Below are 25,701 nucleotides of genomic sequence, written 5' to 3' on the forward strand. Positions count from 1 at the left end.
GGGGGAGGGAGGCAGAACAAAACAGAAACAAACCGCAAATGGCAGACAGAGTGTCGGAGGGGGGGCGGTAGGGAAAGGAAGCGAAGATGTTTGGATATGCCTTTGGAGGCGCGGGCCTAAGTTGTGTTCAGACTTCGGCAAGAAAGAAAGAAAGAAAGAAAGAAAGAAAGAAAGAAAGAAAGAAAGAAAGAAAGAAAGAAAGAAAGAAAGAAAGAAAGAATATCAGAAGGAGACTGGGTGCCAAAGGTGCGCCTCAGGCATGGCGGGAGGCAGACGGAGAACAAAGAGACCTGTGGCACCGTCAAGAAGACAATCCAGACTATTTGGCAAGACGGAAGTTTCTGTGAAGTGCGGTCTACTTCGCCCAATGTCCTACATAACGATGGTGGTGAAATCTCCTGGGGACTCAGGATCCCATTTGGTGTTGTATCTGGCGAACGGTTAAGAGAGTGGACTGCCTTAAGAAAAGGTGGTCATAGAATAATAGAATTGCTGAGCGGGAGGGACCCCGACGGTCATCTAGCCCAACCCACGGCAACGCAGGAATCTCAACTAAAGCATACAGAGCAGATGGTCCTTTTTAAGGTGTCACTCTGTTTCCCCTCCTCCCCGCGACAGACTAGCAGGGCGGCCCCTCCGGAAGCGACTGCAGCGGGAGGCGCGTGGACGCTGGTTATTAGCACACACACGCATGCACAAGTATGCCCTCCGTTTGCTTGTGGCGGAGGCGCCTTCAGTTCCAGTGCAGCAGTCGTGTGAGGACCAAGCGACAATGCCTGCGTCTGGAAACCGAAGCAATAAGGCAAGAATAGTCGTGAAGCCACTCCTCGCTGTCAAGGGACAAAGAACTCTGAACGGGATCCACTAGGAAAGGCGGCTTCCTCCGCCCTCCCCACTGCGGCGCAGGCCCCACCGCCACGCGCAAAATAAGACCCCGGTAACATCTTCACCGCTCCCCACCAAAATCTGCATGAGAAATACTAACGATCCAAACAAAATAAAAAAAATCCTTCCAGTAGCACCTTAAAGACCAACTGAGTTAGTTCTAGGTATGAGCTTTCGTGTGCATGCACACTTCTTCAGATACCAACAGATACTTCTTCAGATACTAACGATCCAGATACTTCTTCAGATACTAACGATCCAGGGAGCCTAACAGCCTAACACCCCTCGAGCATTTTCAATTCACACAGCTTTTTTGCTTCAGGGCAAGCAGACACAGCCGCGGTTTTGTCACCTCCATCTTCCTTCCATTCCTGGGAGAAACGCGAAGATCTTTCCATCTTCTGCTCCCAACCACCTCCCATCTCTCTCTGTCCGCTCCCCCCCCCCACTTTTATCTAACAATCAGGGCTCCAGAAGTGGGGGGAGGGGTTGTTCGAGCAATCCAGAGACCACGGAGGGGACTCAGGCAACGAGGCCAAAACGCTGGAACGCCTTGCGAAGTAACGGAGGAAGATGACAGCCAAACCTTGACTGCGAGGTCACGTGCCTTTGTCGCAATAAATACATGTGTGCGTGTCTGTGTGTAGCTATTTCAAAAAAATATATACATTTTATTGTGAACCACTTTAAAAAATATATGTTCCAGCGCTTCCTTGTTTTGTGGTTTTGGTAAAACAACCCCCCACAACAGCCCCCCCCCCCCGCACACTCTGCGTCCTACTGCAAAGTAGCTGGAGCGATGCACGGATTACCTGCCAATGCAACAATTTTAGGGCCTTTCCCATTCAGCCAGAGTCACACACAATATTCTCCCTGTGCTTTCACGCAGATCCAGGCGGCGGGCGGGCGGGCGGGCGCTCGACGCGTTTCTTCCCCCAACTGAAGTCTTGGTGAGGGTGGAATGAATGTTAAAGAACATAACAAAAGAAAGAAACAGACGAGGGGGTGGGGTGGCGAGAGCTGACGCCAGACATTTCCTTTATTATAGTTACAGTGGTACCTCGGGTTAAGTACTTAATTCGTTCTGGAGGTCCGTTCTTAACCTGAAACTGTTCTTAACCTGAAGCACCACTTTAGCTAATGGGGCCTCCCGCTGCCACTGCGCGATTTCTGTTCTCACCCTGAGGCAAAGTTCTTAACCCGAGGTACTATTTCTGGCTTAGCGGAGGCTGTAACCTGAATGTAACCCGAGGTACCACTGTACTTCCTTTCCCCTTCAGCCAAGAAGTGAGGCTTTTGCCGAGTTACAAAGCCAAGCAGGTTGATGGGGGGGGGGGAGCGAATCTGGCTGCTTGGACTAGACCCCTGTCAACGCTCCCCTCCAGATTTTGCCTGCGTTTTCGCCTGGAATCCGTAGTGGTTTCGCTTCGCGTCGCTTTGTTGTCCCTCTGCTGAGCCGGGAGACAGCCGCTCCCGAGGCAAGTTCATGATTAACAGGGAGGAAGAGAGCCAGCCCCAAGACGCCCCCCTCCCTGGGCGGCGTCTCTAGTAGAGCGAGAGCGCCTGCTCGCGCATCACCACGCGCTTCTTCTTCATCCGCCGGTTCTGGAACCAAATCTTCACTTGCTGGTCGCTCAGATTCAGTCTGTTGGACAGCTCTTTCCGCTTTTGCCGGTTGATGAACTCGCTGAGGAGGAACTCGCCCTCCAGCTCGGTGATCTGTTGCTTCGTGTAAGGCTTCCGTTTCTTCCTCGACCTCCCTGGCGTGGGGCACCAGGGCAAACCTGCAATAGAACAAGACACATCGAGAAGGGGTTTGTGTTTGGTTCGTTCTTGCTTGGCGCGCTTGTTCTGACCCAGCCGGGTCCCCGGTGCTCTGGGTGGTCTCGCGCAAGCGTGGAGGAAGCCGCGCCTATGGCCAGGAGGTGGGGAAGCCTATTTCAAGAAAGCAAGGCACTTTTTAATCCTCTAGGATTTAAGCCTGGAGGATCATGCGCTTTGGGGTGGGATGGAAGTCCGAATTTGCACAAGTCCCATCCGGAGCAAGCGCCACTGAACCCAGAGGGACTTACTCCCGACGCAGGAGCAGGCCTAGGGTGTTGGTGGCTGCGATCCTACTCAGATTTTCATGGAAATGAAATCGGTGAGGCAGATAGGCCTAACAGCTTTACCGTGGAAGTAATCTCACCGAGTGTACCGGAGTTTGGGTGCAACATTTGTGAAGGCTCAGGGACTGGGGTTTTATTGGCTGGGGAGGGTTGGGTTGGGGGGGGGGAGGATTTTCTCCTCTAGCAGCGAGAAGGCACATACCGTCCTGCAGAGGAGGTCTGAGGTTTGGCTGGGTTGCTGCGGGCGGGAGTGTCAGGTTCAAGTTGATGGCGTGCTTGAGGTCCTCCTTAATAAAGCCCGAGGCGGAAGAATCCGCGTTCAAAAGAGACGCTGATGCGCTGGGCAGGCTTCTCGGCTCATACCTGAGCCCTTTGGCCTGAGTCGCCGCCGCCGCCATCCTCACCATTCTCGCGCAACTCGAGTCGTCGGTCAAAGCTTCTCGGCTCGGCCTGCCTCTCTCGTCCTGCTTGGGAGCGGCTTCGTGGGCGGAGTACTTGAGGTGGTGGCCGTCCAAGGCGGCTTTGCTGCCGCTGGGGTTGAGGCTGACGCCGGTGAGGGAGCCAGTGGCTGCGGCGAGGTAAGACGGAGGCTGCGACGAGCCGCCGAGTACGTGGCTGGACGGCTGAGCCGGGCAAGAGCTGGCGCAAGTCCACGCGATGGGGCTCCTCGGGTAGGAGAGCGCGGGCAACGAGGCGGCCAGCTGGTGGCTTCCATTAGCTCGCAGATTGGGGAAGTAAAAGGAGTCGGCGGCAGAGGGCAAGTTCAGGAGGGAGCCCACGTAGCCCGGCCGGCAGAGGCTCCGATCGCACATTTTCCAACGCGAAGGACGTGCGCTTCCTCCGTCTTCATTCAGGGCGGTGTGCGTGGAACTGTCGGAAGAGGACTCCTTCTTCGCTCGGGGGTGCTCCCAAGCCGGGCATTTCCAGCGCCTCTAGCAGACGAGCCTCCTTCGCGAAAAGTTGCAGGAGAACTTCTCGAAAGAAGGAGATGGACCCCCAGTGCAGCGGAGGAGGAGGAGGAGGAAGAGGAGGAGGAAGAGGGCGGGAGCGGAGGGGGGAAGAGATGGTAGACTCCAGTCATGGGACGCCCGAGGGCAAGTGGACGGGGATTGCCCTGGTGGCAAAGTTTTAGAAGACCCTCCTCCTCCGTTTCAGGGATTCAACCTGCAGGAACCCCCGTTCTCTGCTCCCTCCCTGGCAGGCGCAAATTAGTCGGGTTCTGCGTTTTAACCTCCATCATGGCTTCCCTCACCATCATTTATTCTTCCAAGAGTTAATTAAGACCGTGTGTGTGTGTGTGTAATATTACACACACGCACACACTTGCATATTTGTCCTTTGCATAAGTAATATACAAACCTTGCCTCGATGAACTTTGTCTAAGTGCAGTACCTCAATCTATATACAAAGGTGTGGAGGACGTGCTGCTTCGGCAAGGAAATTGTTTTGTTATTTTATGCTCGCATATTCCGCACATATTTTGCCTCCTGTCTATTGTGAGATAGCAGGAAGAGGAATGAGCCGCAGTCCCTCACATGAGGATTTGAACTTGACACACCGCGTGACTCTAAGGTATTTCTGTAAACATAAATGTGCGGTGCAATCTTGACTCAGAAGTAAGGCTTACCGAGGTTTGCTCCTAGGTAAGCATGCGTTGGGTCACAGGCACAATGCAATTTCGGCAGTTCTGAATTCTGAATTAACAGTTCCCATTACTGATATATTAGGTACAATATTAATAGGTTCTACCGGTATACTGAATGCACGGACAAGTGTCCTATTTATCTGTGAAATCGAATGAACACATTAAGGGGCGGGGGAGAGATCTGTTTGTTTTATACTTATCCCTTCATACCTAGTGGAGATTGCTTGTCAGAATAAGTTCCCCCCATTTTAAAATTACAACTTTTGGCGTCTTTCTACCAGGATTTCCATTAAAAGCGAGTTCTTGCGAGTTCTCATACGCCATTCTTTACCATAAACTGCATATATATGATATAATGTATAAATTATATAATGTATATAATGTATAAAATGGATATACATTTTTTAAAAAAAATCACAATTCCTGGAAAAAAAATTATTGTGCTGAAAGGGAAGGGAGCTCAATTTTTCCTGTGCTCTCATGGAACCTTACCTAACTCGCTTCCAAACCTTCTGCGTGGTAAGGTGTCTCTGGAAGTTTCTCCCATCGATTTCCTTGGGACTGACTTTGGCTTACCGGTAGAGTAACTCCCCGCAAAGGAGCGGGCCTGCTAAGGAAGCTCTTCCGCGAAGATCGAGGCCTGCTTGCTTTGAAATCAACGCTTCGCTTCGCAGGAAGGAAAAGGAGGAACCTGCTAACGGTTCGGCAGAGCAGAGGGCGCGGATATGCGTAATAGCGGCTATGGCGAGCCTTTTAAGTAATGACCGCCTAATGGACCGTGCTAATTTGCATGGCAATTACACACACACACACACACACACACAGGCCCCTTGGTTAGAAGTAGTGAAGCTGGAAGGGTCCTTCCAAGCTATCTTCCTTTGGGAGGCAGGAGCAACAACAACAAATGACTGCGGGACTTCCGCGTTTGAGGCTGAATCTCCACCTCACCCACCCCGAAGCAGATCCCCTTTGTTGGCTATTTGGACCGTACCGTCAATGGACCGGAAAGGAAGGACACAATTCCTCAGAGAGTGCTTTACTCTTTAGCCATTTGAGGCAGGTATATTTTTACTTAAGAAAACTTTGTGACCGGCTCTATAACGGAGACCCGACGTTGTTTTGGAAGACGCCTTTTTAAAAAATCGTCCCCAAGTCGTCCGCAGCAGCCATTTGTCACCAGACCGGTCTCATTTAAACGCGGCGCGTTTAAAAACGGAATACGAGGGTCACCCTTAAGAAGTGCCAGGAATAGATTCGCAAGGAATACCGGGCTGGCTTTGTCCCCTGTCCGCGGAGGCCCTGATTCTGCGATGCTGGAATCGACCGAGCCGTCGAGGACGCAGACGCTCTCCAGCTTCGTGGCTGTGGCCGGTGGCCTGCGAATATGGTCCCTTCCTGACCGAGGAATTTGGAGCGCAGGAGAGCCCTATCTAGAGGCTGACTGAACACTTGGGGGAAATAATTAAAATCTGGAACAATTCGAACTTTTCGCTTCAGGCACCAAAACAGGCATCAAAATAGGGTAAGACCGGTTACAGACAGCAATTCGGCCTCCAAGATGCATTTCTGAACTGCATAAGGATCTCACCCTGCGATATTCTGAATTTCAAACTTTTAGCGCATTCAGCTTCTATCCAATCTTTTGGAAAGCGAGAGAGAGCATTGGTTCTTCCTCGTCCTGTTGTTGTTCGCTTGCTTGTCTGATTGTTTTAATTTTTTATTTAAAAAAAAAAAACCCTGGAAGATTTAATTCCTTATGTTGTATTATCTTATTGGTCCAAGTTCTCTTGGATTTTCCCTTGGAGATCACAGGCGCGGCTCTTTCCTCTCTGCTTTGATGGAGAGGCACCCCCAGCCTAAGAGCACCCCCGCCAGAGAGCAGCAAAACAAAACAAAATCCCTCGGCTTTGAAATAAATCTTTAAATCATTAATCCCCACATGATGCTGCAGACCACACCAGACCACACAGGCACCGCCGGAGGATATTGCTCACCACTCACATTTAATTTTTATTGTTTGACTTATGTCTACCAATTGAGTTTCTCTTATTAACTTGGGGGTTTTGGCTTTCTCCAGCAGGTCTCATCCAACCGGGAACAGAGCTCAGAAGTTTCTGGCAAAAGAATTACTCTAAAAGACAACTTGTTACTGTTCTGCTACTTAAGAAAATGTGCGTTTGTTTGTGTCTCTCTCTCTGTGTGTGTATTTTAGTTCCTCTCTCTCTAATGCTAGGTAGATAGAGCAACAGATTAACCTTCTGGGGCAAAGAGGGGGTGCAATCAATCACAGAAATTTATTTTAAACGGCAGAACAGATATAACATATAATGCTCTCAGTTTTTCATATACACAAATGACAGCACATTTAAAACTATGGCTGTGCAGCGCGGCTCTTTCACTATGTTCTTGAAAATAAATCCCACTTTATTCGTTTTTTTTAAAAAAAATTGTTTATGCGTTATTGCAACTTGTATATACATAATACAATACCCATCCTTTATCCCTTAACCTCGGACTTCCCAGTCTATCTCTCCATGGCATTCTAGGTAAACCTTTGTCGGCTGCATATTGTATTATTCCACCCATTTCCGTCTCAAATCTTCCTTTATTTAGTATTATCTGCTCCTCATATGTTCATTCCTACTTGTAGGTTAAGTTGACTATTGTGCCCTCTAAGATATTCTCCAAATGCTTCCACTCATCTCTTATCCGTGACTAAATCCCACTTTATTCCATCGGAATTTACGCCAAAGCCATTACTGCCTTGCGCTTCTGCCGCCTTCACATCGGAGAAGCCTGGAGCGGAGAGGGCTCGCTGTCCAAGACAGGATGAGTCCCTGAAACCCCTCGAAGATATTGCCACAATAGCAAGTGGTCCGTGTTACTTAACTATGAAACTTCAGGAATTGATAGTGCAAGCCTATACGTGTTTTCTCAGTAGCAACCCCTCACGGTTTTCAAGAAGTGTGTAGGGTTACAGCCTTAATGGACAGCAATTCTTCCACCCCTCGTTACGCTTACAGAAATGGAAAATTTCCACCTATGCCTTAAATACACTGGTACAAAAAGGCGCACTCACCTCTGCCTTACATACTCTATCAACGTCCTATCCCATCCTCTATTCTTGCTCAAAACAAAGGAGGCCAAATCGATGGAATGGCGAAGTTCCTCGCAGGTCTACTGAGAAGTAATACCCATTGAGTTCCATAGTAGGGGCGCAAAGGGGTGCAGCCTTAATTCTTCTATCTAAACTTCATGTCTATGTGTGTTATATTTTGGTACCGAACTGACCAAATTTTGCTTCCTTTGACTCCCATGAATAACCGCGGGAGTTATTCGTGGGAATCCTAGGACGATGGTCGGAAGGCACGCGAGAGGCACTCAGTTTGCTGAGTAGGTCTGGTCTATGCCCATAGAATCATAGAATCATAGAGTTGGAAGAGACCACAAGGGCCATCGAGTCCAACCCCCTGCCAAGCAGGAAACACCATCAGAGCACTCCTGACATATGGTTGTCAAGCCTCTGCTTAAAGACCTCCAAAGAAGGAGACTCCACCACACTCCTTGGCAGCAAATTCCACTGTCGAACAGCTCTTACTGTCAGGAAGTTCTTCCTAATGTTTAGGTGGAATCTTCTTTCTTGTAGTTTGGATCCATTGCTCCGTGTCCGCTTCTCTGGAGCAGCAGAAAACAACCCTTCTCCCTCCAGCTGGGAGACCTCCTGGCAACCTCACGTCTTCCTGTTTGGGCTCACGGCGGAAGGTCGGTGGGCTATAGAACGGCATGGAAATTAGCCAATGGACTGAGTGATAAAATGGGAGAGCCGAGAAAGCCCTTAGCAGTGCTGAAGTCCCGAATAAGTGTGCGTAAGGCTGTCACCACTAAGCCTTTCCCATTGAAATCAATTGGGATGTTTGACTTTGGGTGCATCGTATCGGTGGCCTCTAGACTGGAAATGCCGATGAGAAAACACTGATGAATTAAAACAAGTTAATTACACTCTCGAGAAATCGCCAAGCAAGAGAGACTATTACCATACACTCACAGTGTAATGTTGAACGAATTCAGAGGTAGTAATGGTTCAGTCCCAGGAGAGACGTGTGTTTATTAGATAGATAGAGCCGCTCTATCAGAAGGGAAACAGAAAGGGCTGGGTGTTAAGATGCGGTGAAATGATGTCACTATTAAGAGGTCCCATAGCATTACCCTCAAAATGTGGATCATTCTAGCAGAAAGGACAGTGAAAATAGAAATAATAAAACCTTATACTTGAATATATACCGGTACAGCAGTGAGGACGCAGCTAAAAGATAAGTATCAAACCATTTCCAGTGTAGTAGGACAATGCAGTCCTACTCCTGTCTCCTCAGAAAAAATCCCATGGAAAGGGTGTATAAGATTGCAGTCTTCCTTCTACTTTGCTTTTTTAGTTCCCAAGTTCAGTGAACTAGCGATCAAACTGAGCCAAAGGGGTGGGTGAAGGAGGTTCTTTATCCCCCCCCCTTTTTGTACACACACACACACACACACGAACATTCATGGAAGAGGAAAGGACAGAGGGTGAAGAAAGAGCTGTAGTTCAGGCATGGCCAAACTTGGCCCTCCAGATGTTTTGGGACTACAACTCCCATCATGCCTAGCTAACAGGACCAGTGGTCAGGGATTATGGGAATTGTAGTCCCAAAACAGCTGGAGGGTCATGTTTGGCCATGCCTGCTGTAGTAGAGGGGGGCCCTTTCCCCATCCTTTGGACCTCTTCCCTCTGGGAAAGTCAAGAAACCTGCTGCACCTGGAACTGGGTGTGGAGAGTACAGATGAATGGGACACATCTATGGGCAGATTGAGGGTGCCCCATCAACTCTGGGGCTGCCCATAAATACCAAGTAAGATAGTAGCGTGGTGTCTGCAGTCTCCAGGAACGCTTCTCATGAGACTTTTGTGGGTGAGCTAAGAGTTTGTTTGGACCCTGGGTGAGAACCCGGGAGCTGAGAGGGAGGATGTGTCAGAAGGAAAATGAATTGATATTAATGTGCATGTATTAGCTAACGTTTTTATATGTAGCTGTGCATTTTTGTAATATTTTGTTGCCTGTTGTCTGTTGTTGCTTCAGTTTTTTTGTACACCGCTTAGATGTATTTTTAATATATTTAGCAGTATAAGAAATTAAATAATCAAAGCCCAATAAAAACTCCCCCCCCCCAGTGCACATACCAATGAACTACCTAGTCCGCTGCCAGAAAGAAAAGTGACTCACTCTTCAAACTATTTTTATAGGTCTGAAAAAGCACAACCCTTAAGGAATCAGTAAACTCTTAGCTAACCAATTCAGGCATAATATGTGAAGGAAATATAGGTTGATCCAAGGACTTGGGTGAAATAACACTATTAGTGAAATGTTAACTATAGTTGTAAGCAAACCGTAAAACCTACGCCCGCAGATAGCAAAATTAGGCTGACACTCTTGGGAAAAACAGCATGCATCAGAGTAAAGCTATTTTATTTCCTAACCTGGTCAGGATCATGGCCCGACCATATTCCTGACCATATTCGGAAGTAATTCTCAATGAATCAAATGGGCCAATTACAGAGCCTCAGTTATCTAAGCTGAGGCTTCAGAATGAAGAATCTCATTATTGGGCCGTTTGGAGTGTTTATTTTAATATTACAGTTTAAAATGTGTTGGCTATCCAGGAAACCAAGCGCGAACATTCCACAGGAATCCATCTTTCCCCCTTTTCCCGCTTTCATTTTACGGGCATATCCTTTCAATTACGACATGAAAGTTGTGTTCATACATTGCGTGGAGTGTTGCGAATAGAGTTTCTCCTCAGCTCCCCAGGGCTATGCTGCACTTCGTCCAGCAGATGGCAGTATTGTTCTACACATTGAACGGTCTCGCTTAGCCGTTGCAGGAAACCAGCGACCAACCCCACGCAGCCGCAATGGCGGTCTTTGTGTAATTTGCCCTACAAAATATGGTCCACGATTCCCGATTACAAGCAAACGACCGTGCATTTTCGGACGGCTCCCACCCCCCCTCCCCGCCGCCTCCGCTTAGGCGCTAGCTGCCCACACACTTAACACAAAAGACGTTACTCCAGATAGTTAAGACTTCAGCCAATTTTTAAGGAACTGGAAACGAGGTCAAGAGCTGCTAGATTTGGCGGCCCTGGATAATCCCGAATTGCACTTGAGCGCTGCAGTCCACGCTTAAACTCGCGAGCAGACCTATTCAAGTCAAAGGAATTTCTCTGGAGTAAAGCACGCTGTGTGTCTCTTTGCAGCCGAAGCACAGTGCTCGGAGAGAGGCCTTAATTTTGTACAGTACTTTACTAGCTTTCGTGTGCGGGTGGGGAATAGAGATTTTATATATATATTATTTAACCCGTTAGCGTCCCCCGCCTCCAGCTCTCTCCCGCCAGCCTTTCTAATTAAATTTGGCATTTGGTACACTTTCGGTTCCTTTATGAGCAAAGAGGGTGCGGGTAGCCCTTTCGACGCTGTTGATTCAGCAGCCAGTTCAAAGTTCATTCCCCAGGGTTCCCTCCGCGTTTGCGCAGCACAAGGCAGCATTGCCCACAGTTGCTCTGGACTGAGTCGTCCCGGGGCTTCCTGCGCTGTGATTCTGAGACGAGGGCAACCTTATACATGCCCACTCAGAAGCCAGCAGCGCCGAATTGAATGGCACTCATTAATTCCGGAAAGGGGGGGGCGCGTTTTGCGGCCTAAAGTGATTTTAGGACCCCAGCTACGGCTTGCATTTACAGTAGCGCATGGCACGAGTAGAGAGCGAATCACTTTAGCACCCCAAAAGTTGTTTGAAAGTCAGTTTGACCATTGACCTCAATGGAGCTTCTTCCCACAGAATTGCAACTCAATTCTGGATGTGAAAGAGGTGAGTTAGCGCAGTACGAAAACAGGTCTGGATTTATTTCAGTGACAATAAGGGTTAACACTATCTTTTGCATAAGAGGGGATTTCAAAACTCAGCACGCCGAGCAGTGATTTCATTTGCTTATGAGTATTTGTGTGTGTGTGTGAAAATATTGTTCACCCTCCAAAGGAGGAGATACCAGAATTTTTTAAAAAACAACACTATTATATTATTTACTTCCACTACGAATACCTAAGCCTTCTCAGACTAACCTCCACCAACTGCTGCTACATAATATGGACAGTATCCAGTCAAAGTAAGAACGTCCGGATCATATGCTATGGAGAGTTGGACGCGTCTTAAGGACCACAGTGGAGGAGTTGCTACTAAGGTGCATCGGCCTAATCTAATTTTCTATTGCAACTTTTGTTACGTAAGTTCATATACAATGTAATATAGCACAACACATATTTATTCCATCAGTTTAATCTTTTGCAGCAACTTATTTCAGGAGTATGTTTACCTGTCTGCATTAACATTAAAAAAAAACAAAAACATTTGTTCATGCCTTGGAAAACTTTTCATCCGCTCTAGTTGAGTATGCTATTATTTTGTGTGGGATTTAAATCGAGAGAGGTGTCAGAATCTAGGGAGGAAAGGAAAAGATGACCATAGAAAGATGCTCTTCCTCTCTTCCCTTCTCTTCTATTTTTCTTTTCTTTTCTTTCTTTCTTTTTTAAAGAAGAAGCTATTTGCGTCCAGCGCCAAACCGCAGACCCCAAGGAAAGGCGTCCAAAACGCGGCGCGGCGCGGGGAAGGAAGTGGGGCAGCGCACACCGTGAAGATTTCCAAAGACCCAAATCTTTGTAGTGAACTGAAATACACGGACACGGCCCTTGAAATATAATACTTGCATTTCAAGTGTTCGACATATGTGCTCGGACTCATCTATTACTTCAGCATAAACCGAAGGATAAGACATATTACACTGGCATGGCTTTAGATACTTAAAAACAGAACAAAACCCCAACATCACACACACTCACTGTTTGAAAACAGACCCTTTTTCTTTTCTTTTCTTTTCTTTTCTTTTCTTTTCTTTTCAGGCCCTTTCTGACAAATACACACACACACACGTCGTTTTCTTTCCCTCTGGGCATAGAAAATAAATAAATTCGTTTATTCGGGGTAGTGTAGGAAGAACATGTCTAACAGCTTGTGAGATCAAGCCTTTTAACCAAGTAAAAACGAAAGTTAGCCGTAGAGCAAGAGTTTGAGAGCAGGATGGGAAACGATTTTGAAACGCAAGGGCCAAAGTTCAATACTTCCTTTTCCCTGTTCCGCCCACTGGATTCAATGATCCTTTATCATTAAATGAGTTCAGGGGCTTCTGCTCCAGAGGGCTGTGTAGCCTTAAGTCCCTTGAAGTCCATTCAAGAAACAGATCACTCTCTCCCTGCCCCTGGCGCTTTCCTCAACGACACGATCAGCCCGTGAGATCTGCAAGTATTCCAAAAGCAAAGCAGAGACAAACACGAGGTCTCAGTTTAACCAAGTAGTTAATTATGGGAGCACCAGGAAGGAGTGCGGGTCGCAGGGCTTTCATTTCCTACCCGAACCTAAAGAAAGGAGACCGACAACAGGGAGTCGGATTCAGATTCACTCCACAGCAAACTTTTCGCCTCTAACCAGGCGGGCGCCAAACGAGTTTCCCTTTTTGAGGTTTTGCGCAAATCTGCTGCGACGCAACAACTCACCTGGAAAAAGAGATACTTCGCCATTGTATCTCCTCCGCGGCGCCTGGAATTTTTGCTCGATTATGTGCACTCTCTTGTTGCAACCGGGAGAGGAAATAAAACACCAAACTCTTGGGACTACTTAAGGTACTAGGACTCTTTTTAAAAAAACATAACCTATTTTTTTGTCATTTATTGCTTCTTTCACTAACACCCGTTTCATTTACTGTAGTTAACAAAAGCTACCAAACCCCAGCTCCCACTCCTCTGAGCAGAAGCCTGTCCGTTCCCAGGAAGGGTTAAAAGCGAATGCTTTTTTGTGATTGTGGAGGAGGAAACAAAACAGAAGAGTTAACAGAACGTCCCGATATTTATATAAAAATACGCATCGATTTATACACACCTTTATACAAACTAAACATATTAGGCACAGTCGGTTTAAAAACCCCGGAACTCCAGGCCACTGTACTAAGTTGAGAATTCAGCCCAGCGCGTGAGGTGCCCTAGCTCTTAGTACGACAATAATAGAAAAGAGCTTATGTGTTAAGCCTCGCTTGCAGACTGCGTGCAACAGCGAGCAACCCAACATCACCACTTCCACTTCACACACGCGTACACACACGCACCCCTCAAAAAATTGCAGGGAGGATCCGGCCAAAATTTAAAGCACTTAAAAAACCACGTTTGGTTCCAATAATCCAGCATACATGGCAGCAAACCGACACGAGACTTAGTGGAACTAACTTTACCCTGCGCAAAGTAGGTTTCCTTTCGGTCGGATCTTGCCTTTCACTACTGCAGGAAATCAGACTCCATTGACTGTACATAAAGCAACCGATTATTTCCCCCCACTACCCGCAGAAAATGTGTGGGAGGTGGGCTACCTAATCACAATGCATTTTGGGGTTGGTTTCAAAAAGATTATTTATAAACCTAAGAACCGCCCCATTCTAAACAGATGGACTTGGGACGAATTTCGAACTCGTTTCTACAGTGTATACTCCCCTAAATGAACTTTGCTTAAGCCTGGAACGGTAGGTCTTCAAAACTGGGACCCCCTGACTCCGGTTTAAGCTCAGTGGGGATCGGTTTCGGAGGAGGCGGAAGGAAAAATGCAGTCCTCTTTTTTAAAAAGTAATTTCACATTAAGGTCAGAGGTCAGTGGCGACCCTCGACTTCATTTACCTTGGCGTTGACGTCATCATCACAACTCCCTTGCACATAATTATTGTCTTCTGGTCCATTATGAAAATTCGGGAGATTGATGATAAGGATAGACTATATATATAGATAGATTCTACATATCTATCTATAATCACACCTTTTAGCACTTAGCATATTCTTAAGGCTAGTTTAGCGGTTTTTCAGGAAGGCCTCGTGGGAGGGGGAAGGGAACAGAACATACCAAAATACAATGAAGGAGAATGACCTTTTTTTTAAGGGGGGGGGAGAGGAAATTTAACACTTGCAAGTAAATCCGACAAAGAAATTGAGAACCTTTTTCCTAAAAGTACTTCAACAAGGTTCCTCCCTTCCCCCGGGGGCCGGAAATATTAAATATATTTCAAGTCTTTCCAAAAGTCTTTTTGAGCCGATAGTGGATGGTTTGCAATTAATATATATTTATATATATATTTATAGATCGAGATAAATCCCCCCCCCCAAAAAAAAACCACCGATTTGGGCCCGGATCAGGAGACATTGTCCTTCAGCTTGGAGACGATCTTCTTGTCCTTGACCCTGCGGTTCTGAAACCAAATAGTGACTTGTCTCTCGGAGAGGTTGGTGGCCGCGGATATCCTCCGCCTCTTGTCCTTGTTTATGAATTTGTTCAGGGCGTACTCGCTCTCCAGTTCCTTGAGCTGCAGTTTCGTGTAAGGCACGCGCTTCTTCCTCCCTCGTCGGTAGACACACATATCCGGCTGGTTTAGTGCAACGTCCCCTACGGAAAGAGGAGACCAAGGGGCAAGTTAAAATAAAAAACCAATTTTATATATACATTTTTACCATTACAGTACCTTAACTTAACGGCCGACAACTCTCTTTGGAGACAATGCAACACAAGAGCTGGTTTGCAGCTATTTCAGTGAAGATTTCTTATTTGGTTTACTCTAACTCCTCAAGTGCATATGGTTCAAAAGGGAAAGGCACACTTGCGCTCTCAAGCAAGCAAGCAAGCAAGCGCGCACAGGTTCCTAAGTTGCAACTTCGAAATATCTTCCTTGCTTGATTTCCATGTGGCTGGCGATGGGTGACACGGGATACTCGGCGCCCCCCGCGGCTTGAGGGCTCTGGGGCAAGTTTGCAGCAGCCAACAATAGTAAAACGATCACGGCCAGCCTCGGAGAGGCCCGTCTTCATTAAGGCCAGAAGTCGTCCCCGTCCCCCCCGCCCTCCCTCAAATCCTCAACTCATTTCCTCTCCGGCTTTCAGTCCCTCGGATTACTTTCCAGCGGATCTGATTTTATTTTAAAGCTGAGGGCTGCAAGAAGCCCGCGAGGGACTTTCTGAGAGAGTAACGTAAAGGGTGAGGGGCGGGTTTACTTCCGAGAAAATACGCCTCGGATCAGGCGGCAGGGCTGAGATCCTCACCCAGTCTGCTCAGAAATAAATGGCGAGTATTTTAGTGGAACTAGTTCCGATTCTTTTTCTGGAAGTTAAAACACACACACAACACACACACACACACACACACACACACACACACACACACACACACACACCAATGCAAGCCTAGGGGACCTTCCTAGATTTGGGTTTTCGGTCTGGGGTGTTTGGGGGAAGGAAATGCTTTCACCCCGACATATTGCCGTGTGGCTTTTGTACGGGCAGTGTCTACATAATGACAATGATTGCACTAATAGTACAATCTTACCCAGAAGTAAATCGCATTGAGCTCAATGGGTCTGCTGTTCTCCCTGGAAAGTGGATAGGAGAATTGCAGACCAAGTCCCATAGATTTCATAGGACCCTGGGGAGGGTATACAAATAAAAGCCGGCCGTCGAACAGGCTTACTGGGAAGCTAATGCCCACGGAGTTCCACAGAACTCTCTACAGCCTAAGACTAAGTTACTGGGTCGGAAGTTCTTTTGAAAGTCAAGGCGAGCCCAGGAGCAAAGACGTGAGAACATGGAGAGCGCAGACCCTTAAGGGATCCGCTCCACGGCTTTCTGTGGGGCTTCCTTGAGGGTCTCTGGGAGCTGCAAAAGAGAGCAGGCCGTTCTCTGGCTCCTGGTAGGACTAGCGCGTAGCTAACCAGCTGGAGGAACTTTCCCCTCCCCTCCTCCTTCCTCTCCCCTCCCTGTGGTTTTAGGTGGGCAGCTACTTCTCCCAGATGTCAGCTCTCTGTCCGGTTGACCTTCTCCTCCTCCTGCTGCTGCTGCTGCTGCGATCACCACCTGGCCGTGCCGTACCTGGGAAGGAGGACTTCCAAAAGTGGGAGCCCTGGGCCTGGTCTTTGGCGCAGTACACCTGGCCGTTCCACCCGTTGGCCAAAGTCCACGACTGGTAGCCCTCCATGGAGATGTACGTCTCGTGCCTGGGCTCGCCGCCCGCCGCCGAGCCGAAGGTGGAGACCACGTCCAGGTAGCCGGCGGGCACGTGCTGGTAAGGGCCGGCGGCGGCGGCTGCAGCGGCGTAGCCCTGATAGAAAGAGACCTCCTTGGCTCGCGAGGAGACGTCGCTGCCCGACGGGACGCTGGTGCTGGCCAGGCCGGCCACGTCCATGTACTTCTCCACGGGGAAGGCGGCGTGCGGGGAGGCTTTGAGCGCGGCGTTCTGCTGCAGGCAGCTGTAGTAGCCGTTGCCGAAGGGGTGGTAGCCCGGGTGGTAGCCCAGCGCGGCGGCCGCAGCAGCAGCGGCCGTGGCCGTCGGGGGCCCACCGCTGGAGCAGTCCTTGGAAGGGGCCGCCTCGGACGACGACGACGACGAGCGCGCCCCGGCCGACGAGCCCGAGCGCTCGTAGGGGAAGCCCGAGGCGGAGGCGGGACCCGCGGCTCGACCCGACGGCGGCGGCGCCGCTCCGAAGACCGGCGGCGATAGGAAATTGCGGCACTGGCCCCGGCCGCTGCTGCTCCCGCCGCTCCCGCCGCCGCCGGCGTCTGTCCGCAGCGCCTCCATCTCCCAGCCGCTGCCTGCGCGGCTCATGCTGCCTGCGCCCAAGAGCCTTGCTGAAGGCGGGCACGCCGCCGATGCTGCTGCTGCTTCTCCTTCTCCTCTTCCTGGCCTCCCTCCTCCTCGCCTCGGCCCAGCGGCGGCGGAGGCCCCCAGCAGCTCATGGCGCGCCAAGCCACCGTGGCCGGGGCGACTGGTGCCTGGGACGGAGCGCTGGACGGGGCGGCCTCGCTCGCCCCCAGCTCGGGATGGTTTATAAAAACTAAGGCCAAGCTGGGAGGGGGGACGCGGCGCCTGGCTTCGCAGGGAGGGCCAGCAAGGAGCCCCCATTGGCTCCTCACGCCCACGTGATGGTAACCCGGCCACCGGGAAACTGAGCCTGCCAGAGAGAGAGAGAGAGAGAGAGAGAGAGAGAGAGAGAGAGAGAAACCTCACCCCTCCCTCCCTCCCACCGCCTCTCCTCTCCCTCTCTAAACTTTGTTTCCGTAGGTAGTTACGGTTCTCAGATAAGGGGTTTTGTTCTATTTTTGGGAGGCGGGGGTGGAGAGGAGGAGGATTAATAGGAGGGGGCAGGGAAAGAGGGGCTTGAATAAGACTGAAATATTAATAAATGCCGACCACCCTCCCCCTTCGTCCTTCTCTTTGACAATCTCGGGCGAGGGGGGGCGCTGACATCAAATTCGAACCAGTTCACAAGGAGAAATTCCAGTTTGGGATCCTGTTTACAGAATATCAGAACGCACACGCGCGCACATTTCGGCCCTGGATAGGACCTCTGTAGAATTATCTATTCATAGATAAAGAAGGAGACTGAGGCGGGAAATATATACCCTATCTACGCTGCGTTTAAATGTTATGTGGACATGGTTCTCAGCTCCAGGTCGCACAGGCCAGCTAAGATACCAGGCGGTAATTTGAGGGGGGAAATGTTCTCAACAACAGCTCATCTGTCCTAGTTCTGCTTTCCTCTGATGCCTCGACCCAAACTGTACTCTTCAATGGGGTTTTAATGGTAGAGGTGCTTACCAGAGTTTCCTGAAGCGTAACTTGTCCGAAATGCGCCGGTGGCGCCACGATTTGAAGCTGAACACCGATCCTAACCCAGTTTGACCTAAGTAAGTTGCACTGGTTTCATTAATTCCCCGTCCCCCAATTTGATTCACTAAGTGCTTTCGAGCTGCAGCCTAACTTAATTGTTAAGAGCACGAGAACGTGTATAGGCGTGAGAGGCCATTATACATTAATTCGTATAACATTATATATGTATTTTGAATGATAGACATATCTCTGCACAGCAACACTGTTTTGCACAGGCACAAACGGCAGCAGGTCTACCTCTCGGCCCGCAGTATCCCTGCATTAGCAACCAAATCTGAGATTCACTTTCTTGGGCTTTGGATTTGAATCACTGGGTTCTAAGGAACCGGTGAGTTTGCTTAGTTCCCAGATGGGTTCAGCCCTGGGTCTAAAAGCAACAAAAGAGTTGTCTTTTGAGTGTCACAAGTCTCTTCGTGGGGCTTCTTTAGTGCAGCTTTCAAGAGGGTGAAGATTAAGGAGAATCTTCCTGCTGCTGAGCAGGAGCTGGAGCTCAGAAAAGTTAAAATGCGAGTGTGCGCACCGGTTTCATACGGTGAAAACAGTGCCAGAGCTCTCTATTTATTTATGCGGTTACGGGCGAGGTAGGGCTCTGTTTACGCCTTCCTTACACCTCGATTCTCAGAAAGCTACCTGGGAACAAGCCCCGTTGAACGCAGTGTCAGCTTCTACTCAGTCGACCTACGTGGCTGCAAACCTCCCCGGGACTTTAGTCCAGAGACAAAATTCGTAGGATCGAGCTGCTGTGCTTCAGCTGTGATCCTAGGCATGGTTGCCCGCGAGTAAATCCCGGTAAAGTTAACCTTAGCAGCCTTACTTCGTCCCCTTGGCTTTCCGGAGTTGCAGGGGATCTTCCTAAAGCCCGCTCTTTAAGCTGCAGTTCCCACGAGCATCGCGCAGATATGCGGGTCTGGGGTGTTAGATGCGCACAGAATCGAATAAACCCCCTCGCTTATTTTACCCTCCCTGGTCGATGGACTTTCTGGTTGTAGGAGCTTACTAGCAGGCTATAGAATAGGAAAGAAGGAAGGTAGGAAGGTAGGAAGAATGAGAGAGAGAAGAAAGAAAGAAAGAAAGAAAGAAAGAAAGAAAGAAAGAAAGAAATCCCTGGAATATAGCAAAATGCTTTTAAAAGACACTCAAGTCTTAAAACATGTCTTAAAAGTGCTTAAACCATTGTAAGGAAAAGGGGGATGGCTCCTTTCCCCCTGAGTGAAAAGAGATATTTATATCCAAGCAGAAAGGCTAAAATAGGACTGCGAAAAGACTCCAGCAAAGGGTGTGGGTGGACAGGCGCTTGGTTCGGCTTCGGATCCGAAAAGAATTCGCGACGAGGGAAAGAGGCCGCCTTGTGCAACAGGAGAAGAAAGAAACCTGCAGCCGCGGCTTCTGAGAATCACTCGGCAAATGGAAGCAGCAACCGGCCGGGCGGGTCATGAGAGGTCTATTCGCCATGGTTTGCAGCCCTCCTAATAACTCTTGGCAGTTTCCGAGGCAAGAGCGAGGAATGACAAAGCCGTGCCAATAACGACAGCAGCAACCGGCTGGGAGCAAACACAAGTTCACGTTCATTAAGTCTCAATCGCTTAACTTCACTGACTGCCGATCCTCCTAATCAACGGAGCGCGCCAGTAAGTGAAACTGACAAAGGTCACGAAGTTCACTCCTGTCTAAACCCGATTTCTGTTTGTTTCCAGGACGTGTAAAGGAGTCGGTAATTAGGAAGTGGTTACTAAGGGCACGACGTAAATATATATATATATATTTTAAAAAAATCTACTCGGCTGAACTCCACCCCCCCTTTTCTTTCTTAATTGCATACAGTTAAGGAAACATTTATATTCCGAAATAATAGAAATATCGGAACAGAATAAGGTTGCCACCAAATTCAAGCTGCAGCCTTTCTACGGCTTGCCTGGATGTACGTGGTTAGGATAAAGGTGTTTATGTAACCCAGTTGCAATCCTGCTCAACATTTGAGTCAGAAGTAGGATAACTACATTCCGGACACGCTGCAGCCAGAGGTGGGCCTTTGAAAAGGATTCAGCCGGCTTACTCGGGGGCAGTATTTCCTAGGACTTAAATATTTCCCATTGTGTTCAATGGTGCTTCCTCCTAGGGGCATAAGGACTGCAGTCTTCCTTGGAGAGGGTTACTTTCCTCCAATAGAATCATTAGGCTTCCCAGAGCGTTAAATTGTGTCTGGATCGTGTCTTATCCTTTTGCTATACGTTCTTCAGTGTTTTTCATTGCAGGAGAGATCGTCGCTGCCAGCGGTCGTGGTTGGGGGAGTCTTTTCCCCGCACCCACACTTTTTGGGGACCATCTATTCCATCTATTCCGAACACGGCTTGACCTCATCCATTCCAGCGAGGTGATAAGGTAGTTTTATGAGGGGTGGGGAGAACTGAGGGGCTGACCACGCGGGTGCGGGAGACCGCGAATGGGAATCAAAACAATGAGGTCAACCAGGCAAAGGTACTTCGTAAGGTAGGTAGGAAAAGCACCCTGCCGCCATTCTCATTTGAGCAAAACCTGTTGCTCGGACTGGGGCTGAGGCTCATTCTAGAGGAGTCAACAGCCGCTGCAATGATCCACAGGTTACTGCTGCAGAATGACAGGCCGGGTGGTGTTGACCTAGGGTTCTGCGCGCGCAAGGAATGGAGATGGCTGGCTGAGATTACGAGGAGGCGGCAAGGCTCGGAAAACAACTTGTCTAAGAAGACTGGCATATTTGAAGAGGCACCAGGGCATTCTGGCGGAGCTTTATTCCGTTTGCAACAGCCCCTTTCGGGAATCCCTTTCCGTCCCCTCCCTCTCCCCTTTGGCATTAAGTCAACGTGTGTGAAGCTGACATCATATCTGCCTTACATTTTCCATTTGCAAATGGCGCAGGCATCAGAAGAAACGATTTTGTTGGGGACGCAGTGAAAGGAACGAGGGGCTTCCTAGGAAAAGAGAAACACACACACACACACACCCGCGAAGAAGTTGTGATTTGTGCTTCGAGGAGAAATTACCTCATTTTCCCTCCCTAATATCTGCAGCGACCTAATCCAATCGCTATGCAGAGCCATTTCCTAATTAAAGGCTGTTTTAAATCTTTCGGCGACCCACCCCAAGCACATCCCTCGGCTTTTATCTCCTAAGCACAAGTTCCCAATGGCTCCATTTAAATTGACCCGTTTCCAAGTGAGTGGACCCGGAAGCGCCGCCTCTTGCTGGGACACGCAACAAAAACCCGAGCCAGATAACCTCGTGCGCAAGAGAGGATCGAATGTCCTGCCCGCTGCCAATTCATCCTCTTTATGAAAAGTCTTGACCTTAATTTCGATCACCCGCGTCTTAAAATGCATTGCGGATAAGTTAGTTTAGGAATTATGTCAATGGGACTTTTAAAATATATTTATTACTTCGGTGCAAGTGGTTATCATCACCAGCGCAGGAAGGTCATTCCGTTTATTCAGCAAATCTGATTCAGGGATTCCACCCTGACCAAATTTTGTGTCCTACTTGCGCAAAACGGCTGCCTCCCCCCCCCCCAAACTCCTGTATGAGAAAGGATGGGTTGCCCTCAGTAATGTAGTAAGCAAGGGAAAGGAGGGGGATGGAGGGGGAGGAACTATTGTAAATATATGGTTGCTTTACCACACTCATGTATTTGTTTGTTTGTTTGTTTGTTTGTTTGTTTGTTTGCTTATTTGCAATCCACTGCAGAATTCTCCCTCTGAAGTGGTTAGGATTATCACTACCTCTATTTCCATAAACTTCCAGTCCGCTGAGGCATAGCTGAATTGTACTACAGTGGTTCCTCGGGTTACACACGCTTCGGGTAACAGCCGCTTCGGGTTACAAACTCCGCTAACTAGGAAGTGGTTGCTCCAGGTTAAGAACTTTGCCCCAGGATAAGAACGGAAATCGCGCGATAGCGGCAGCAGGAGGCCCCATTAGCGAAAGCGCGCCTCAGGTTAAGAACGGACCTCTGGAACGAATAAAGTTCTTAACCCGAGGTACCACTGTATATTGGACAGACAACTGTAAAGAAGAAAAGAAGAAAAGCTAGCGGTCCAGCTCCTACATATCTTGTGTCACTGATATATTGCCGCTACATACATATTACAATGTCTGAATTATGACTTACGGCGCGATCCTATACATCCCTGCTAAGAAGAAGGCTGCGGCGACTTCAGTAAGGTTTGTGCCCAAGCAAGTGGCCGTAGGCTGACATCAGCAATCCTGATTTTTAAAGAAAGGAATAAATCGCTGTTTTTAAAAAAGGCAGACGTGTCCACACCGACCGTTTCTAGGTGTACCACCAGACTAGGCGTGCATGGCAAAACTGACGGTGCAAAACGGTGTAAGACGCATTGGTGTCAAGACCCGCTGGTTTTTAATGGGAAAGTCTCTCAAGCGTTTTGATCTCTCCCAGCTGAATTCAAGGGAACTTAGCAATGGCTTCCAAAATTAAAGCCGCCTAACTTCACAAATCCCGTTTTACTTGTTGGGGTTGTGCCATATCAACAGTGGATCAACCCTGGTTACTGTCCAGCCAAAAGGCCGCTTCATTTCGAAGGGAGAAGTCAGCGCCCTCTTCAGCCTCTCTTAGAAACGGCTTTGGCTGGACCGTGCCCCAAACTAAAGTTCGCCTGCAAATCCTGAAGTTAGCAGTTAAGGTAGGTAACTCAGACTGAACTGGTAGAATTGACGGAAAGCAGCAGAGATTGGCAATACCTCTGTTCCATGCATGCTCACTTCATAAGTTTAAGTACCATGGGGCTTGTTCCCAAGTGCACCCACGTGTACGCATTCACCTGGGAACTTTGGGCAACATTCTATACATCTCATGAAGCGACTCTGGTCCAGAACGCTGGTGCCATTTAAGGAGGCAGCATTATTCTGAATATCAGCCGAAGAGTCAGAGAGGAGAACGCTCTTGCGCCTGTGTCCTGCTTGCCGGCTTCGCATAGGTATCTGGTGGTCACTGTGAGAACGCAGGATGCCGGGCCTGATCCTGCAGGGCTCTTCTTTAACGTTTTAGTTCTTAAAGGGTTGGTGTGTGTGCGCGCGCGCGCGCGCGTGTGTGTGCATATGATCTCAGCCTTCTGAGTTATTCCCACCTCAGTATAATTCAGCTAAAATGTTTGCTGATTAAGACCTGTTTCCATCTATAAGCATTGCAAGATATATTAGAGCCCTCTTCAGCACGTACCCGAAGCGCATTATACCCCTCGCTGATGTGCAGTTCCCAGTTCAGTGCGAGCCCCGCTTTACAGGAGTCAACACGAAAACCTCCCATGGGTATGGATCTGAATGTTTCCGGATCGCACGCAAACCAAGGATAATGCCTGCTATTGCAGAACGCATTAATAGAGAAGCGTAATCGTGCAGCCCCATATACGTCTACTTAGAAGTAAACTTAACTGAGTTCAGCGGGGCTTTCTCACAGGTAACTGTGTATCGGATTCATAGGAGCCAACTCCTAAGAGCCAAATAAAATATTTAAGAGGGGCCAGGAGCCCCTAAAGTTGATCGGCATTGGCATTCAAATGGGGTGTGCGATCGATTATGTGGGGAGGGGCTTACCTGTGTCCCTCCCAATGTTTTATTCAAGTTGACACCCCTGATCGGATTGCAGTTTTAAGTTTCCGCAGAAGTCCGGAAAACTCCTCGGCATCAGTTCTTCAACACACGCTCTGCGTCTCTCTTTCTCTTTCTCTGTGTCTGTGTACATACACGCACGCACAAATACATATCTACGGCTTATTTCCTTAAACTGAGGTGGAAGACTCTTATTTGAAGTCGGACCTTCTTCCAACCATTCCATTAGAAGCCGGAAGTACCCAAACCTGACCACTAGATGGCCCTACAAGTTCTCCTGTAAGGGTTCGGAATGTTGGTGGACGCCGGTTTGTGCTCGACTGTCCTGCTAGCAGGAAACGTGAAGCCTCAAAGTTTACCTCGGTTACTGCAAGAGGAAGAAGAGGAAGAGGGCTGGGGGAGATGCTAGAAATTCTTCTCTATCCTTTGTCTTCCAATAAATCAACCAAACCTCAACCTCTTCTCCAGGCACTGCAGGATAGATAATCGCGTGTGCATCGACAACTAACGCTTACCTCTAATTAGAGGAGAGACAAGGACAGGGAATCAACTGGATTACCTTGGCCTTCCACCTGGAGTCTTTGCTCTTGCATTATTATTGGGTGTTGTTGTTTTTTTGTATTGTACTATCAGAGCGTTGAAGGAAGCAAAAGCCGCGTCAGAAGTTTCATGGTGGCTTTCCTAGGCAGGGCAAAATTCTTCATCAGATGCACGAAGTGGGCAGAGAAATAAGAGGGTGTGGGGGTGTGGGGAAAGCCAGGGGAGGGGTGCCAGTCAGGCCGAGTGACTGGAGAGGCAGTGGGAGAGGTTTGCGTGTGGTCCTTGTCCCAGATGCGAATGTTATTTAGTCTATTGAGAGCTAGTGTGGTGTAGTGGTTAAGAGCGGTGGACTCCTAATCTGCTGAATTAGGTTCGATTCCCCGCTCCTCTACATGCAGCTGCTGGGTGACCTTGGGCCAGTCACACTTCTCTGAAGTCTCTCAGAGTGTTTGTTGTGGGGGGGGAGGAAGAGAAAAGGAGATTGTTAGCGGCTTTGAGACTCCTTAGGGTAGTGATAAAGCAGGATATCAAATCCAAACTCTTCTTCTTCTACTGGTTTCTGGATTCCCTATATTTATCATTTTTTAAAATATATCTCATCTACTTCTCTCACTCATACACACGCACACATATGCATATGCAAACATAAATAAATATGATATTTGTGGGCGTGTGTTTTATATGCTTATTTATTTAAACAAGTGGGCTGCTCCGGTGTTCCCTATATACCAGCGTCCTTCGTAACTGTTGTGCAGTCTTTGCGCCTATACGTGTTTGTGAGCGTGCCGTGGTTGGCGCGGGTATGTGCGCCTACACATCCCCACGGGCGCTCCTGTACTCGCAGCCCCGGGCGAATAAATTGAGAACTGAGGATGTAGCAGCAGCCCCGGTGGTGAAACGAGAAAGCAGAAACATAATCTGAACGCTTTCGGGACCCTGGAAGGGTGAATGTTAAAAATCCTATGAGCGCTGAGCGCCCTATAATACCACGGAGAAGGCGCGGGTTTCTCCTCTTGTGGGGGGGGGGAGCACCTGACCTATCGCCCTCCTCCCGAGGTTGAGAGAAACCCAAGCGAGCTTGACCCTCCGTTTGACCCGTCCTGTTC

At 48.7% G+C, this 25,701-nt stretch overlaps 3 protein-coding genes across 3 annotated transcripts in view; all 3 read right to left on the reverse strand.

Annotated features, from left to right (window-relative positions):
• The window catches only part of HOXD10 (homeobox D10), a gene marked incomplete at its 5' end in the record, with an annotated part of 24,244 nt that extends 22,872 nt beyond the window's left edge, over positions 1-1,372 (reverse strand). The window contains one exon of the mRNA XM_081846861.1: positions 1,238-1,372. Within this exon, the coding sequence (XP_081702987.1) occupies positions 1,238-1,254 (17 nt within the window). The remainder of the gene's footprint in view (positions 1-1,237) is intronic.
• A 489-nt stretch (positions 1,373-1,861) lies between these two features.
• On the reverse strand, positions 1,862-3,909 carry HOXD12 (homeobox D12). The gene is made up of 2 exons (XM_081849523.1): positions 3,196-3,909; positions 1,862-2,669 (listed from the first exon to the last, which is right to left on the reverse strand). The coding sequence occupies exons 1-2, from the start codon at positions 3,803-3,805 to the stop codon at positions 2,431-2,433; spliced, it is 849 nt and encodes a 282-aa protein (XP_081705649.1). The 5' UTR covers positions 3,806-3,909; the 3' UTR covers positions 1,862-2,430.
• Positions 3,910-13,102: 9,193 nt separating this feature from the next.
• On the reverse strand, positions 13,103-17,692 carry HOXD13 (homeobox D13; the record flags this gene model as incomplete). The annotated part of the gene is made up of 2 exons (XM_081854585.1): positions 13,103-15,190; positions 16,663-17,692. 2 exons carry the CDS (start codon positions 17,690-17,692, stop codon positions 14,940-14,942), a joined length of 1,281 nt encoding a protein of 426 aa, XP_081710711.1. The 3' UTR covers positions 13,103-14,939.
• Positions 17,693-25,701: the final 8,009 nt, after the last annotated feature.

This window comes from Podarcis erhardii (genome assembly GCF_964252035.2).
Source record: "Podarcis erhardii genome assembly, chromosome: 1".
In the NCBI taxonomy this organism is placed as follows: Eukaryota; Metazoa; Chordata; class Lepidosauria; order Squamata; family Lacertidae; genus Podarcis; species Podarcis erhardii.

What these genes read in the sequence shown, in the direction of transcription:
- HOXD12 (XM_081849523.1), bottom strand. Translation starts at nt 3,805, where the DNA reads ATGTGCGATCGGAGCCTCTGCCGGCCGGGCTACGTGGGCTCCCTCCTG. An exon ending in CAGACCTCCTCTGCAGGACG is followed by an intron (nt 2,670 to 3,195) that starts GTATGTGCCTTC and finishes GTTCTATTGCAG; the next exon opens with GTTTGCCCTGGTGCCCCACG.